At 37.0% G+C, this 14,462-nt stretch overlaps 1 protein-coding gene across 4 annotated transcripts in view; it reads right to left on the bottom strand.

Annotated features, from left to right (window-relative positions):
- Positions 1 to 12,248, bottom strand: part of LOC140166487 (scavenger receptor class B member 1-like) — a 46,284-nt gene extending 34,036 nt beyond the window's left edge. The window contains exons 1-6 of one of the 4 annotated variants that reach the window (XM_072189999.1): positions 12,122 to 12,245; positions 11,026 to 11,712; positions 4,828 to 4,985; positions 2,696 to 2,837; positions 1,227 to 1,427; positions 207 to 351 (exon numbers count right to left, since the gene is read on the bottom strand). In XM_072189999.1, coding sequence (XP_072046100.1) covers positions 207 to 351; positions 1,227 to 1,427; positions 2,696 to 2,837; positions 4,828 to 4,985; positions 11,026 to 11,199 — 820 coding nt within the window. In that variant the 5' untranslated portion in view covers positions 11,200 to 11,712; positions 12,122 to 12,245. The other 3 variants (XM_072190134.1, XM_072190194.1, XM_072190074.1) reach the window with 3 other exon arrangements.
- Between the last annotated feature and the right edge of the window lie 2,214 nt (positions 12,249 to 14,462).

Raw genomic sequence — 14,462 nt, forward strand, 5'->3', positions numbered from 1 at the left:
CCCAATTTTTCTCTTTACCATTGGTTTCTATGGGGCAGGAAATATTGGAAATCGCGGGAGTCAATGTTGAAAAGTCACCCAATTTTCTTCTTAACCATTGGTTTCTATGGGACAGGAAATTGTCTTAAGTCGCAGGGAAAATCATAAAAAGTCGCCCAATTGGGCTACCAAATCGTGTGTTTGGCAACCTTGTTCATGTGTCTTACCAGTTCCATTCATCATATTAGCTTCATCTGTAAACCAGAAGTCAACTGTAGTTTTTCCTTTCCAATTGTCTATTCTATTCAACATGCTTACATCATCCTTTCCATCATAGACAGTGAATAATCCATTCATGTCTGTGCCATTGTACTGCAAATAACAAAGGGTACATACAGGTGGTTTGCTTTTGTTCATATAAATATGGGGACAGATTTCTTTTGTATTTTCCCAAAAACACAGGCATGAGAAAGCTGCCTGAAAATAAAGCATGTGAATTCGGCCTTAAAAGGCCCAAAACAGGCTGAAAAAAATATAAACGTGTAAATTTGGACAATAAATAGACTAAAAATTCTCATACCTGAAAACAGCAGTATACAGAGCCTTTTAAGTGTGTGTTAAATTTTCTTCCCCATTTGTCAATTTTTTGTCCTCATTGTTCAAATTTCCATTACCATTTGCCACATTTTCATCTGATTTTCATATTTTCGTCCCATCTTTTAGTCATTTTTTAGTTGCCGTCCTATCCCCATTTAAATAATTAAATAACTGTTGGCATTTATGTAGTGCCATTCATATGTACCAAAGCGCTTTACATTTATTCTACATCTTGATGATATGTCAGCTGCCATACAATGCCCACAGCAAGCTCATACCTATGGGAGCGGGGCTCCATTTTTAGCCAATTGTGACTCAGTTATAGAGTCTTACCTCTTTAGCATACACCCCCCCCCCCCCCATCATCCATGCACACACAAACAGAACCATCAGCAAAACACAGACAGCAATAAACAACTTTTTTGTTTTACCACAGGCTGGATTTACCATAGCTGGTCCCTGGAAACGACAACATGATTGACCCCCTGGCTCTTCGGATCAAAGTATTACACCCCCAGCACTGTAATCCAAGTATTTCTAAGCCGTCTCCCAGCAATTAGCAATTTATCAACACCATCAACAAAGTGCGGCTATCGGGGGTGGCTATCCGCATGCAGTGTACATGTCAAAACATAAAACATCATACTTACCCCAAGTAGAAATCCAAACTGTTCGTCAACTCCTTCAATAGGGAAGAGATCATGAATCATTTTAAATAACGGCTCATCATAGCCCCATAAAAGGTCAGCTACAGACAGATCAATAAACATTGTTTCATTGAGTTCTTCCAATACAACCGACATGGATTCTCTGATGAACCTAGGGGCATCTCGCATCATATAGGCGGTGCTCTGAGGTAAAACAAATTATAACAAGAAATGCGTTATCATCAAAGAGGTTTGAACAAGAGATAACAAACTTTGACACATCCACATGTCCCTCATGGTTGTAATGTGCAGATTGTTTTGCGGATTATTATTTATAATTAAAATTACTTGCATGCAGATGTTTCAAAAACTGACAGTTTGTCATAGATGGATTAAGGAGACAATCGCCATTAGGAAGCAAGTTTTCATACATCAGAAAAAAAAATTTGAGCAATTTTTTTTAATTAGAAACTACTATAACATAAACAATATTACGTCACAACAGCACAATTTCGTAATCTTTTACATGACTCTTACAATTTGCCAACAATCACATAGCTCTGTCTACATTTGCCGACAATCACATGGTTTTGACGACAACAGTCAATTTTTGCTGACAAAAAGTGTGTATTGGTGGGTGCCCGGCTATCCTATTTAAAATCCACACTACCTCTGTGGAAGATTTTGGAAATAAGTCCCACAGGGGGAGTATGATTATTAAATAGAATGATGATTTTTAGGCAGCTCCATTTGAATTTCATACACCCTCTGAGAAAGATTCAACCTGAATCTTCCACTGAGGGAGGGTGAGTTTCAAAATGGAGCTGCTAAAGTGTTCATTCCATTTAAAATTCATATACTCCTGTGGGAGATATTTCCAAAATCTTCCACAGGATTAGTGTGGATTTTACATGGAATAGCCCAATGTGTCAATATGGGTTTGGACCTGTAACAGTGACGAAGGCTTATGCAGTTTATGACTGAAATACCCGACCAACCCTTGAAGATGTTGGTCTGTTTTTAAAACTGACCTTATTTGATCAAATACAACTGTTGCCTATACCATTTTTCATCTTGGCGAGACAGTGAGGTCAACGCATTCAGGCCGCTGTTTCACATGCGTATCTACACAGCATCTTTAACCCCATGAGAACTACTTGCCGATTGGCCAAAAAGAAATTTTCATTATCAACTGGCCCAATCAACAACATTGTTAGAACAATATTACCACAAAAAAAAATTAGGGTGAATTATTTGCAAAGCTCCATTCTGATTGGTGATTAAAGTGAAAATATCATGTAATTGACCAATCAGAGGCAATGTTAGATCGGCAGGTAGTGCTCAGGGGTTAAACATGTGCATCTGTACACCAGGGATTTGAACAAATTCTTGCAATTTGACGCTGCACTTAATGATAATGCACACTAGACGTCTCTGCATTGCCACATGAAAAATGGTAGAGTTACACTTACAGTCATAGGCATATTGACACCTAGAAACCTGTCTGTATCTGGTCCAATAGATTTCTCACGGTTGAAGACATATGTGTAGACTGGTATACTTGATATAGTGCCATTGTCATTGTTACTAATGTTGTCTCTTCGCAAAAAAAGGCTGTAGAGATTTGAAACAAAAATATAAGAATTAAGTTCTGGCATTTTAAAATTATGTCAAGCAAAAATCATCATCTAATCAGTGGGTATCTGAGTAAGGATGGACTACGTCAGAAATAGGGAATTGTTTTCAAAATTAAGCTCCAATTGAAGTGATTTGTTGCAACAGTGCAGCAAGGTGGTATTTGGGAATGTATCGCCACTTAGACAATAATAACTGCGCACCATCTATTTGAGGTCATTGTGTGAAATCGGAGGGTTTTGTTTTGGGCTGAGGTATCACGAGGAAAAATACCGAGGCCCAAAACAAAACCCGACAAAATAGATGGTGCAAAGTTATTATTGTCATTCATTACCGTCGTATCTAATATTTTGAACAAATCAAAATAGCATTTTATGTTATTTTATGCCATAAAACGCTGTTCAATATAACCAGTTTTAATCATTGTTGTAACCTACCCTACAAATAAATCAACCAGGCGAATATAACATTCGCGCCGACAACAAGAGCTACCAATCACAGAAGCGCCGACGGCATCAGCAGAGGCGTGTCGTTGCCATAACACGTAGCTTATACATGCCAGCGTGCGCGCAGAAGTCATTGTTGCGCCGTCCGAGTCATTGTGAGTTATTAATGACCTCGCAATTAGTGCGCGGTCAGGCAATCAATTTCTTTTGATTGGATTACAGGCTTCGCGTATATAATGAGGTTATGAATTCCTGCTAGAAACCTGAACATGATCAACATAATATACATTGTTATATACACTGCATGAAATATTTTGCTGAAAAACACAGCATATACATGTATAGACCAGGGTTCAAGCTTAAGTGTGTCTCTGCGTCATAGGCGTAATTTTGTTGACTGGGACGCTGTAAATTAACAACATGTAATATTATTGCGTTCGCCTGGACGCAGCAGTTTTCGGTTAAAAAATGGAAATTAACCTACATGTGTTTCAAGCATAAAAAAATGTCAAAAATATGTCGCAAATAAACACTCTGAGAACCATAGCACAAATGGCGGAGTCACCCATTAAGGTCATGTCAACATGTGGGTGTATGGATTTCAACTGGGGTAACCCAATGACTGTTAGCACTGGTTCAGTGATGAGGTGACAAGCTCTCTCTGGCAATACAAATTTCTCCCAGTGGTCACTCGCCGGTCGCCGTGCTTGATGACCTCCTAGTGACAGGCCGCTTCACAGCCATGCGTAAGAGAAACTAGAATTACACGGTTCATAATTAAGGTGGTCCCCACAACAAAGGATGGTAAATATAAAGAATACTATCACAAGACCAAGTTTGATATAATATTGGATGGCTGAGCATGATACCATAACATATTGGATGAGTCATAAAAATATCGGACGAGCCAACGGCGAGTTCGATATTTGTATGAGGAATCGATGTTATGGTATCATGCTAAATAAGCTTATCAATATTATCATTATTAGGTTTTCTTAACTCCTAATAACCCTGAAAACATAATAATGAAGTTGATCGGTGATTGCGTTTAAGCTAGAGAGTGGATTAATGGAATAATGGAATGCAAATGAGCTCATTAATATTCATCATAAATATGCAAATAAAATCACACGAAACTATTCAGCACTTGAGGCTACCAGATACTAAGACCGTACCAAGTTTGATATAATACTGGATGGCTGAGCATGATACCATAACATATCGGATGAGTCATAAAAATATCGGACGAGCCAACGGCGAGTTCGATATTTGTATGACAAATCCAATATGTTATGGTATCATGCGAAATAAGCCATCCAATATTATCATTATTAGGTTTTCTTAACTTCTAACTTCTAATAACCCTGAAAACATAATAATGAAGTTGATCTGTGATTGCGTTTGAGTTGCAGAGTGGATAGACGGCAAAATATGCAAATGAGCTCATTAATATTCATAAATATGCAAAATGAGTTTGGTTACTAAATGCAGGCCAGTTTTGTCCCTTCCCCTGCTATACTTACTCATAGGCATAAGGACCCTTCTCAATTAAAGCTGGTTTTCCCCCATTGAATACTTCATCTGGGTTGGTCACTTCCCAAAAGTAGAATTTTGAGGTAAGAGGAATGCTTGGTTCAGCCCATTCTGGGTATATCATTGATGATGGTGTCAGATGCATCATCTGCGAAAGAAACAATTCAATACACATTATTGAGCTGAAAATCCTTTTATTGCCTCATTTATTAAAATTTAATAACATATTATATCGAACCACTTCCAGGAAGCAAATTAATCTTCTTGTGTAACTTGAACAATGAAACAAAAAGCTAGGAGCCTAGCAATGCTTGGTACTAATGTCGCATTCACATTATGTACTGCTAAATAACAAAATATTATTTTACCGCAGTCCCTACAAGGACAGTATTGTTTCCCTTTAATAATCACTAGATGTTACAGCCTAATAAGTTCAAAAAGGTACAATTACATAAAGTCCAATGTTTTATCAGATAACCAAATGATATTTATTTACACCAGCAACATATATCCAAAGAACATCTACACATATATACGGGCCAGTGTAGTCCAAGAAAGGAGCTGCAATATAGCTGCTCGCAGCAGTATATGGCAAAATAAAATTGTTTTGGAAGTGTTTTTAGAACAAAATTCATTTATTAAATGCTAATTTAAAGGAGGATTTTGTGATCTTGCATCTTCTTTTTATGACATTTGTCAGTAGTATCCACGAAAAAAGCTTAGTCCCAAAATTTCAGTTGATTCCGATTTTGTGTTTATGAGTTATGCATGATTATGTGTATTACACTGCTCCATAGGCCACTGTTGTAATTTCGCTCTGGTGCACCAGAACGAAATTCAAATTTGACGATATTTTTGCTAAACGAATTAATCTGAAGAAATTTTTGGTACATAAACATTATGTAGCCAGATTATTCCAGTTGTATAAAAATCTCAACTGTTTTTGAGAAAAGTGGGAGGATGAGGCTGTGGATCACGAAATGCCCTTTTAAGGAAAGTTAAGTTAAGGAAACCTGATTTTAAACCTTTAAGAAATAGCTGAATGGGAGGGTTTTCAATGAAATATTTTTGGTATTAAAACTGAAGCATCCCATACAACATCATTTATACGATTTGTGAATTATGATACCCAATTGCGGCACAATTTATCCTGTTTAGCCAATTGTTTTTAATTTTGTGGAAATGAAGACTGAAAAGGTGGTTAAAAATATATCGTCGTTGGGCAGGAAAAACCTCCTATGTGTTATTGGCCCCTGAACATGATTAAAGCAAAACCTCCTATTTAACCTGTAGTTTTGTTTTAAACATGTTCAGGGGCCAAAAGAGGTTTTTCCCACCCAGCAACGATATGTTAAAATTACATACAACCCCGCTACAGATTTCTGTTTCGTTTTTATGGTAATCTAATCTTTTATTTTCTGAAATTAACTATGGGGTTCTATGAGGAATTTTTGTATAAAGTATAAAATCCAGGGTGTGTTCACAAGAAAATGGTACCTCAAAGTCAAAATGATAGATGTTGTGTACTGTATAGAGGCCCCTATTGTATTCTCTGTATACAGGAACACACAATTATCAACACTATAGCTAGCGGCTAGCGCTATGAACACATTAATGATTTTTGTAAAATCCCAAATTATGATGTTTTCTGTCTTTGCTTGTCATAATAATTGTTAATTATATACCTGCAATGTTGGAAATGTATATAGCTTGAAATTTCAAAATGGCTACTTATGAATCTGTGGCCGACTGGTGTAGCACATTAGTTTGATAGCCATAATAACGGCAAGGTGTGCCGCATAGATTTGAGGCCCTTCTCTGCCCAACTAGATTTCTTCTTTGAAAATGTCATGTTTAATAGGGAAATGGGACTAGCCCGGCGGACTAGGCAAATTTAGCGCGTATTCTGGGGGGCTTTGGGGCATGAGCCCCGGGGGTAAAATCAGGGGCAGCAAAAAAGAAGGGGCGACGGAAGTAGAAGGGGCAGCAAAAAGAATTTTAAAGAAAAAAGGGCGTAAAATTATGAAAAAGGTTACAAAAATTGGAACTATACATAAAATTTGTAGCTTTTAGATCGCTAACGCCTATAATCCTTTTTTTCGCTCTTCACGCTTTCAAACCACAAAAAAAACTTTCGGGGGGACCTTTTCGGACCACAAAAAAATTGACCTTTTCTGCAGCCCCCTGGATAGGAGCGGCCATGGTACGCCACTGTTACGTACGTGGCGTAGGGTGGTGAAGGGCAGCTATTGCAGCTAGGCCTTGTTTTTCTTGCACTTAATAACCCTCCATAAGGCCAAGTAAAATAAAAAACATGTTTCACGTCCGGGTTTTTGAAAAAAAGGAGGAAGAGGGGGCTTTTTATTTTCTATTTTTTATCGCATGAAAACTCGGTGTAAATTCCCATAATTAGAGCTGTTTTAGCGTATACAATAATGCCTGGAAAAAGGAGGAGGCCTCTTTTTATTTGTTGTTTTGAGAGATAGGCCCCCTGTAACTATCACAAAACCTTACAAAAGTGTTTCTTGTATATTAGCAAGGCTATAGAAAGCATCTCTACTTCCTAGACATATTTTTTAAGTTATAAATGAATTTCAAAAAAGAAAAAAAAGAAACCTCAAAAAAGGAAGCGGGAGGGGACGTGAAACATGTTTTATTTTTTATTTGGCCTAATAGTCCAATGTTTTATCAGATTACATTTTATTATAAATTTTGATAAGCTGAGGTTTATATCAATTTTGATAAGCTGAGGTTATCACTTTTATTTAATGAACATATTATCATGTCCCAGGATCATGTCAATGTACCACCCCTGCTGACACCCATCACTAAAATCTACAGACCTTTCTTCACCACAGGTCTTTGGACCTTTTTTGTCAGTTTTAAAGGTCCTCACTCGTACAGACAAGACTTACACACACAAGTCTGCTTCATGCAAGCAAGCAAGCAAGCAAGCAAGCAAGCAAGCAAGCAAGCAAGCAAGAAAGAAAGAAAGAAAGAAAGAAAGAAAGAAAGAAAGAAAGAAAGAAAGAAAGAAAGAAAGAAAGAAAGAAAGAAAGAAAGAAAGAAAGAAAAGGAAAGATAGATAGATCAAGAGAAAACAAAAGACACAATTTTTCATCAAAAAGTGTGCACCAAATTGCGCAAATTAAGTTCAATTAAGTGCAATTTTCTTCAGCTTTGAGGGGGGCACATACCCCCCTCAGACATAGGCATGGATCGAGGGGGCAGTATACATGTAGCATGGTCTGTTTAAAAACAGGACAAGGACTATCACATAATATTTTCCCGAGGCCCAATTTACTTCTTGATCAGATCAAGATGCACCATGAACATTGCTGAAAATGCATGTGAAATTGGGCAATAAGTACCAAAAACATACTAAAATATTTTTTTTTAAGTGCAGAAATTTTGACTTAAAACTGAAAATTTTGGGGGGTGGGGGAGGGGTGGGGGGTTACTCCCACTTTGGAGGTGACGCGTATGTAGGGCTATTAAGACCCCCCTTTTCAGCATTGCTGTCACCCAAAGACCCCATATTTTTTTACTAACAAAACATGCTCTGTCACCCATAGACCCCTTAATTTTCCATTTGATCTGTCACCCAAAGACCCTTATTTCTCAATTTGTACAGCAAATTTCATTTATCACTGATTTTGTTACTTATTTTGAAAAAACAAAGAAATCTGAATCCATTTAGAAAGAGATTCAATGTTCGAGGTTTCTGTGGTGCTGTTTCGACTGAAGGTTCCATTTGCAAAAAAAGGACATGTTCTCACCCATCGACCCCATATTTTTTACATTTTGCTCTCACCGAATTCCCTTTACTGCAAAAGTGCCAGCCCTACACGTACACCTATCCATTTCATATTGAAGTGCCCCCCCCCCCCGCGGAAAATTCTCATGCCTGATAACAATCTGGGTTTGCTACATGTATTGTAGGCATTTCCATTTTTAAACTTAATTCTAGTGTTATTCACAACAAGTACAATGAACTGCACTAGGTTCAATGAACGCTATGACAATGCTCCCCAGGCAATTCTCATTTCCTGGGCTCAAGTTCAAGGGCATTTCCATTAGATTTTATGTAGAAATGCCAGCCATGGGAGGTGTTGAGCAACAGTGCATTAAGCCGTGTCTGTGTTTTTCCCTAGAGACTGATGTTATATAAAGTACAATAAAAATTCCCTTAAAAGGGAGTGCTCGTCGATAACTCATTTTGTAACTTGGAAATTCAAACCCAAAAATTTAAAGCTGTTTTATCCAAGCACATGTTATAGAAACTCAAATACCGGTATACTCATGGAAAGGAAATATCCCCTTTTTGTTTAAAAAATACCCCTACATATAAGGTTTTTCCTGCCAAACAACGATTATTCCCTAAACAAGTTTTAGTATCAATTTTCTGGACTCCAAACCAGTTATTTGAGATACTGGGAAACATATAAACCTCAAAAAAGAACATCAAGTTGCCATAATTTCATAATATTTTCCTCATAGGAACCTTAATATATGGTATGCTTTAGTGAGTTCTGTTATCTCCAAATTCTGTTATCTCCAATGGTTCAAAAATTTGGAATCAAATACCTTATTAGATTTAGACAGACTACCATCGTTTTGAGAAACATGCCTTTTAGAATGGCATGTCGATCTGAACCTGTTGTGCATCATTATTATATACTGTTAAATCATTGCTCTTATGCTTTTATCAGTAATTGCAAATTGCTTTATGGTACGTTATGTTAACTAATACTCATGATTAGGCAGAGTAAAAAAAATACATGTTTCTCGTCCGCGCCCTCCTCCTTTTTTGAAGATTTTTCAAATTTGTTTTTATTTTGTAAACTTTCAGTCATAAGATGAAAAAGATGTTTCAGAAGTTGAAACTTATTTTACGGCTTTGTAATGCATTTATACATCATTTAAGAAGAGTTTTGTGATCACTAGAGGGGCCTACCTCTCAAAACAATAAAATAAAAAGGGCCTCCTCCTTTTTCTCACATATCAATCTGTATGTCGAAATACCTAAAATATGGTGCCAAATACACATATTTAGTGTTGTTTTCCATTAAAAATAGAAAATAAAAAGCCCTTCATCCTCCTATTTTTTAAAAACCTGGACGAGAAACATATTTTTATTTTTACTTGGCCTTATAGTACAATTTCATCTTAAATTGAATGATTCATTACAGGGGGTGCATTATTTAGAGACTGTACTTATCGTTGTGCCTCTTCCATCGTGTTGGTTTTTTTTTTTATAATATTCATTGTATTTTGTTGTTCATTTTGATAAAAAATAAATAAATATGATTGATTGACTGATTGAGCAAGAATTGTTCATTTTTGATAAAAAATAAATAAATATGATTGATTGACTGATTGAGCAAGAATACCACTGTCTTGTTTTAGATACCCAATTCACATTATACGTACGTACATGCTCTGTTATAGCCACGCCAGTCGGGGATATCAGACACAGAGTCTTCCCGACTGGCACTAACCTTAAATACATTGGTCACCGACCGGCACAAAAAAATGAAATCACAGAAAATGCACAAATTACAACAAAGATGCTGTGTATCCACCACAGAGTCTTCCCGACTGGCACTAAGCTTAAAATACATTGGTCACTGACCGGCACAAAAAAATGAAATCACAGAAAATTCACAAATTACAAGAAAGATGTTGTGGTTTTTTTTACCTGTGAGAACAGAAAGAGATGAATTTGTGTGTATAAAGGAGGGAGAACAACTACACCATGGACGAATTCATCTCTTAATCTCCCTTCTTACAAACACTTAGCTACTAATTATAGCCAACACTAAAATTGTGCTGGCTATAACTCTGTACGTGCTTTGAACACAGGGCCGTAGCAAGCGGGGCGGCCGGGGATGCCATGGCCGCCCCACGTTTTGAGAAATTTGTTATGTTTTTCTTTATATCTTTATTTTAATATGGGCATATATTTGTATTTTGGCCGCCCCACATTTGTGATGGCCGCCCCACATTTTTCAACCTTGCTACGCCCTTGTTTGAACATGACCCTTTTTACGTGAAACTTTGTTCGCGGATGACAGCCACTGGTCAATGACAGCATAGGACACCCCCTCCCCCTCCCCCTCCATCATTAGAGGTACACACAACATCCACAATTTTATAATGTACAGAATAAACAAAACAATACTCACATCATATACAATCACCTCCAGTATTTTATCGTAAACGATGTCCATCACTACAGCTCCGCTGATGATGCCCACGGTGCCGAAAATTACCAACAAGATGCAACTTCTTGTGCTTGTGCAACAACGACTCGATTTCTTCTCATAGTCAACTTCCGGTATGTCTGCTTTGGTCCCCATCGTATTAATTAATTGTCTATAATGTTTATATCAAAAATTTGGAAGCTTTATCCAAAAAATAGAAAAGAAGTTTGAATTGTATAATAAATATATCTAGTAAAGTCTGTCTTTCACAATTATTGCACTCAAGTTTTGTTCAAATCCTATTAAAATCAGGCTGATACTTCTCACTATGCATTTAAAGTGTACAGATTTATCATAAATTGCTTCAATAGTTTGCAAATAAACTCAGCTCTGTAATCATGTGCAACTTGCTGGCTCTTGCAGATGTACCGAAATGTAGCTATCCTGCTGGCTCTTGTAGCGTTTTGAACTCCGATAATCTGTTGTGTTAGTATTTATTTGTTTTCACTTCTGGTAATCACTTGAAATGCTATCACTGATCACCCAATCACACACTCGCTGGTCCCTGGAACAAAATATGTAGCTGCTTCTGATTGCATGCTGCACAAACAAAAAGTCACTCCCAGTGTTGCCATTTTCTACTTATGTGTACACATCAAAGTACAGCACCTAAAAATAAAGCACAATCCTGCATAATTATTACACCAATAATAATATTGTTTACTATAGTGCTGAAACTGAAGAGATTAGAAATTTTAGGGCTTAAAAACTAACTAACTCAAGCCATGACCTACATGTATGTGCACGAACAGACCATGAAGAATGAATGCGAGACAGTCAGTCACATGACAACATGGGAGAAAATTGCATGACTCAATTGGCAATATAGAAAGGACTGTGACCTACAAAATGTTGTTATATCACAGATGAATTTGAAATTTTTGCTTACATTTAATTATCAACACTTCAATGCTTCACCAAAAATGTGATTTATTGTATCAATCAAATGGTATTTACTTAAACATCATTATTCTACAACGCAACATTCACTTTGTTGAAGCAATTAAACGTTTCTTACTTGTAACATGGCGGTATGTAGACAGCGTGAAAAAATCATTGTGTGAAATTTTCAGTGCCTGGCATGTCTGCTGCTTATATCATCACAGTCAAGTTCATGACCCACTTTTTGCAAATGTTGGTACACAGGTTATTTTGGGTATCTAGAAACAAACAATAACTAGTGGCAAATGGTGGTCATAGACCACAAACCTAGCTTGGGCATGTTGGTGTTGTGGAGGTATCTGACCCCTACAAAATGTTCCAAAAATGCTCCCCTGGTCATGGGGTTTGTTTTCACCGAATTTGAGTCCCGTACTCCTAACAGATGTCCAAAAAATTCAATTCTAAGATTTGACCCCAGATGACCTTTGACCTGACCTATGCATGATGTTCCATAATAATCCCCTGGTCTTGAGGTTTGTTGTCACCATGTTTGAGCCCCGTACCTCTTACAGATATCCAGAAAATGAAATTCTAAGATTTGACCCCAGATGACCTTTGACATGACCCTTGCACAGTGTTCCAAAATGTTCCCCAGGTCAGTAAGTTTGTTGTTGTGGAGTTTGAGCCCCGTACCCCTAACAGATGGCCAGAAAATGCATTTAGAAAATTTGACCTCTACATGACCTTTGACCTGACCCCTGCAAAATGTTCCCCTGGTCATGAGATTTGTTGTCACTGAGTTTGAGCCCCATACCCCTTGCAGATATCCAGAAAATGAAGTTATAAAGATTTGACCCCAGATAACCTTTGACCTGACCCCTGCAAAGTGTTCCAACATGTTCCCCTGATCATTAAGTTTGTTGTCACCAAGTTTGAGCCCGTACCCTTACAGATGTCCAGGAAATGCGTTTCTAAAATTTGACCTCTGCATGACCTTTGACCTGACCCCATAAAATGTTCCCCTGGTCATGAGATTTATTGTATCGAGTTTGAGCCCCATACTCCTTACAGATGTCCAGATAATGCAATTGTAAGATTTTACCCCCTTAATGACCTTTGACCCCTATTCTGTGTGCAAGGTATGGGCACTGGGTAAAGCCGATGCACATGTGTAAGTGACGTCATTGTGCTATGTAATATGTGGCAGAAGAAGCATTTTGAAGATATTTGGTTATATACCGAAAATGCCCCTTTAATGACCTTCGATCCCAATTCTGTTTGCACCATATGAGCACTGGATATAGGCGATACATATGTGCAAGTTACGTAATTGTAGGGTGTAACATGTAGGAGGAGAAGCATTTTGAAATTTGTTGTCAGAAGAAGAAGAAGAAAGAAAGAAAGAAGAATCGGAGAGCATTACAGTACCTAGCTGGGGGGTGTAAACCCCCCAGCTAGGTAAATACAATAGATTTATTATAAACAATTTTGATAACTTAAAAACTGTACTCTGTTGCTAATAATATAGGGAGTGTTAAGAAATACCTTGGTGGGGGTCATAAAAATTTTTAAGTTCTATTAAATAGGGGAGTTTAAAAGTGTATGAATAGGGGGGGGGTCAACAAGTTTTTGGTATGCATATAGAAGGAATTTCCTTGAGTTTAATCTCATTTGTAAGGCCAAATAATAACACAAACATGTTTCACATCCCCTCCCGCTTGCTTTTTTGAGGTTCCTTCCATTATATTTTTATTTTTGCTGAACCATGAAATGGTATCAGCCTATATTAGTGTATGTTACTTACTTGCTTGCTTACTTTTTATACTTACTTACTTACTTACTTACTTACTTACTTACTTACTTACTTACCAACCATTTGGTCTGAAATGGACATATCTTTAAATGCCACGAAGGTATGAACCCCAAGTGGTGTCAAATGAAAGAGGAAGGAGTAAAGAATATAATAAAAATATTTCCTAACGTCAGAGGTCATCCAAGGGGTCACAGGGGTCAAAAAAGGTCATTTTAACCGAAATGCTCCAATTGAGCTGAAATTTATATGCAATGATCCTTATGACATTCTAAACATGTTTAAAATATTTTAAAATTCAGTTAAGGTCATTAAGGGGTCAATAAAGGGGTCAAAGGTCAAGTTTTCAAAATGGTCCAATTAAGCTGAAATTTAAATGCAATGATCCTTATGCCATTCTAAACATGTTTACGATATTATAAAATTCATTTAAGGTCATTCAGGGGTCATAAAGGGGTCAAAGGTCAAGTTTTCAAAATGCTCCAATTGAGCTGAAATTTAAATGCAAAGATCCTTACGACATTCTAAACATGTTTAAAATAATTTAATATTCATTTAAGGTCATTAAGGGGTCAAAGGTCAAGTTTCCAAAAATGCTCCAATTGAGCTGATATTTAAAAGCAATGATCCTTATGACATTCTAAACATGTTTAAAATAATTCATTAA

This window comes from Amphiura filiformis, chromosome 1, assembly GCF_039555335.1.
Source record: "Amphiura filiformis chromosome 1, Afil_fr2py, whole genome shotgun sequence".
Lineage (NCBI taxonomy): Eukaryota > Metazoa > Echinodermata > Ophiuroidea > Amphilepidida > Amphiuridae > Amphiura > Amphiura filiformis.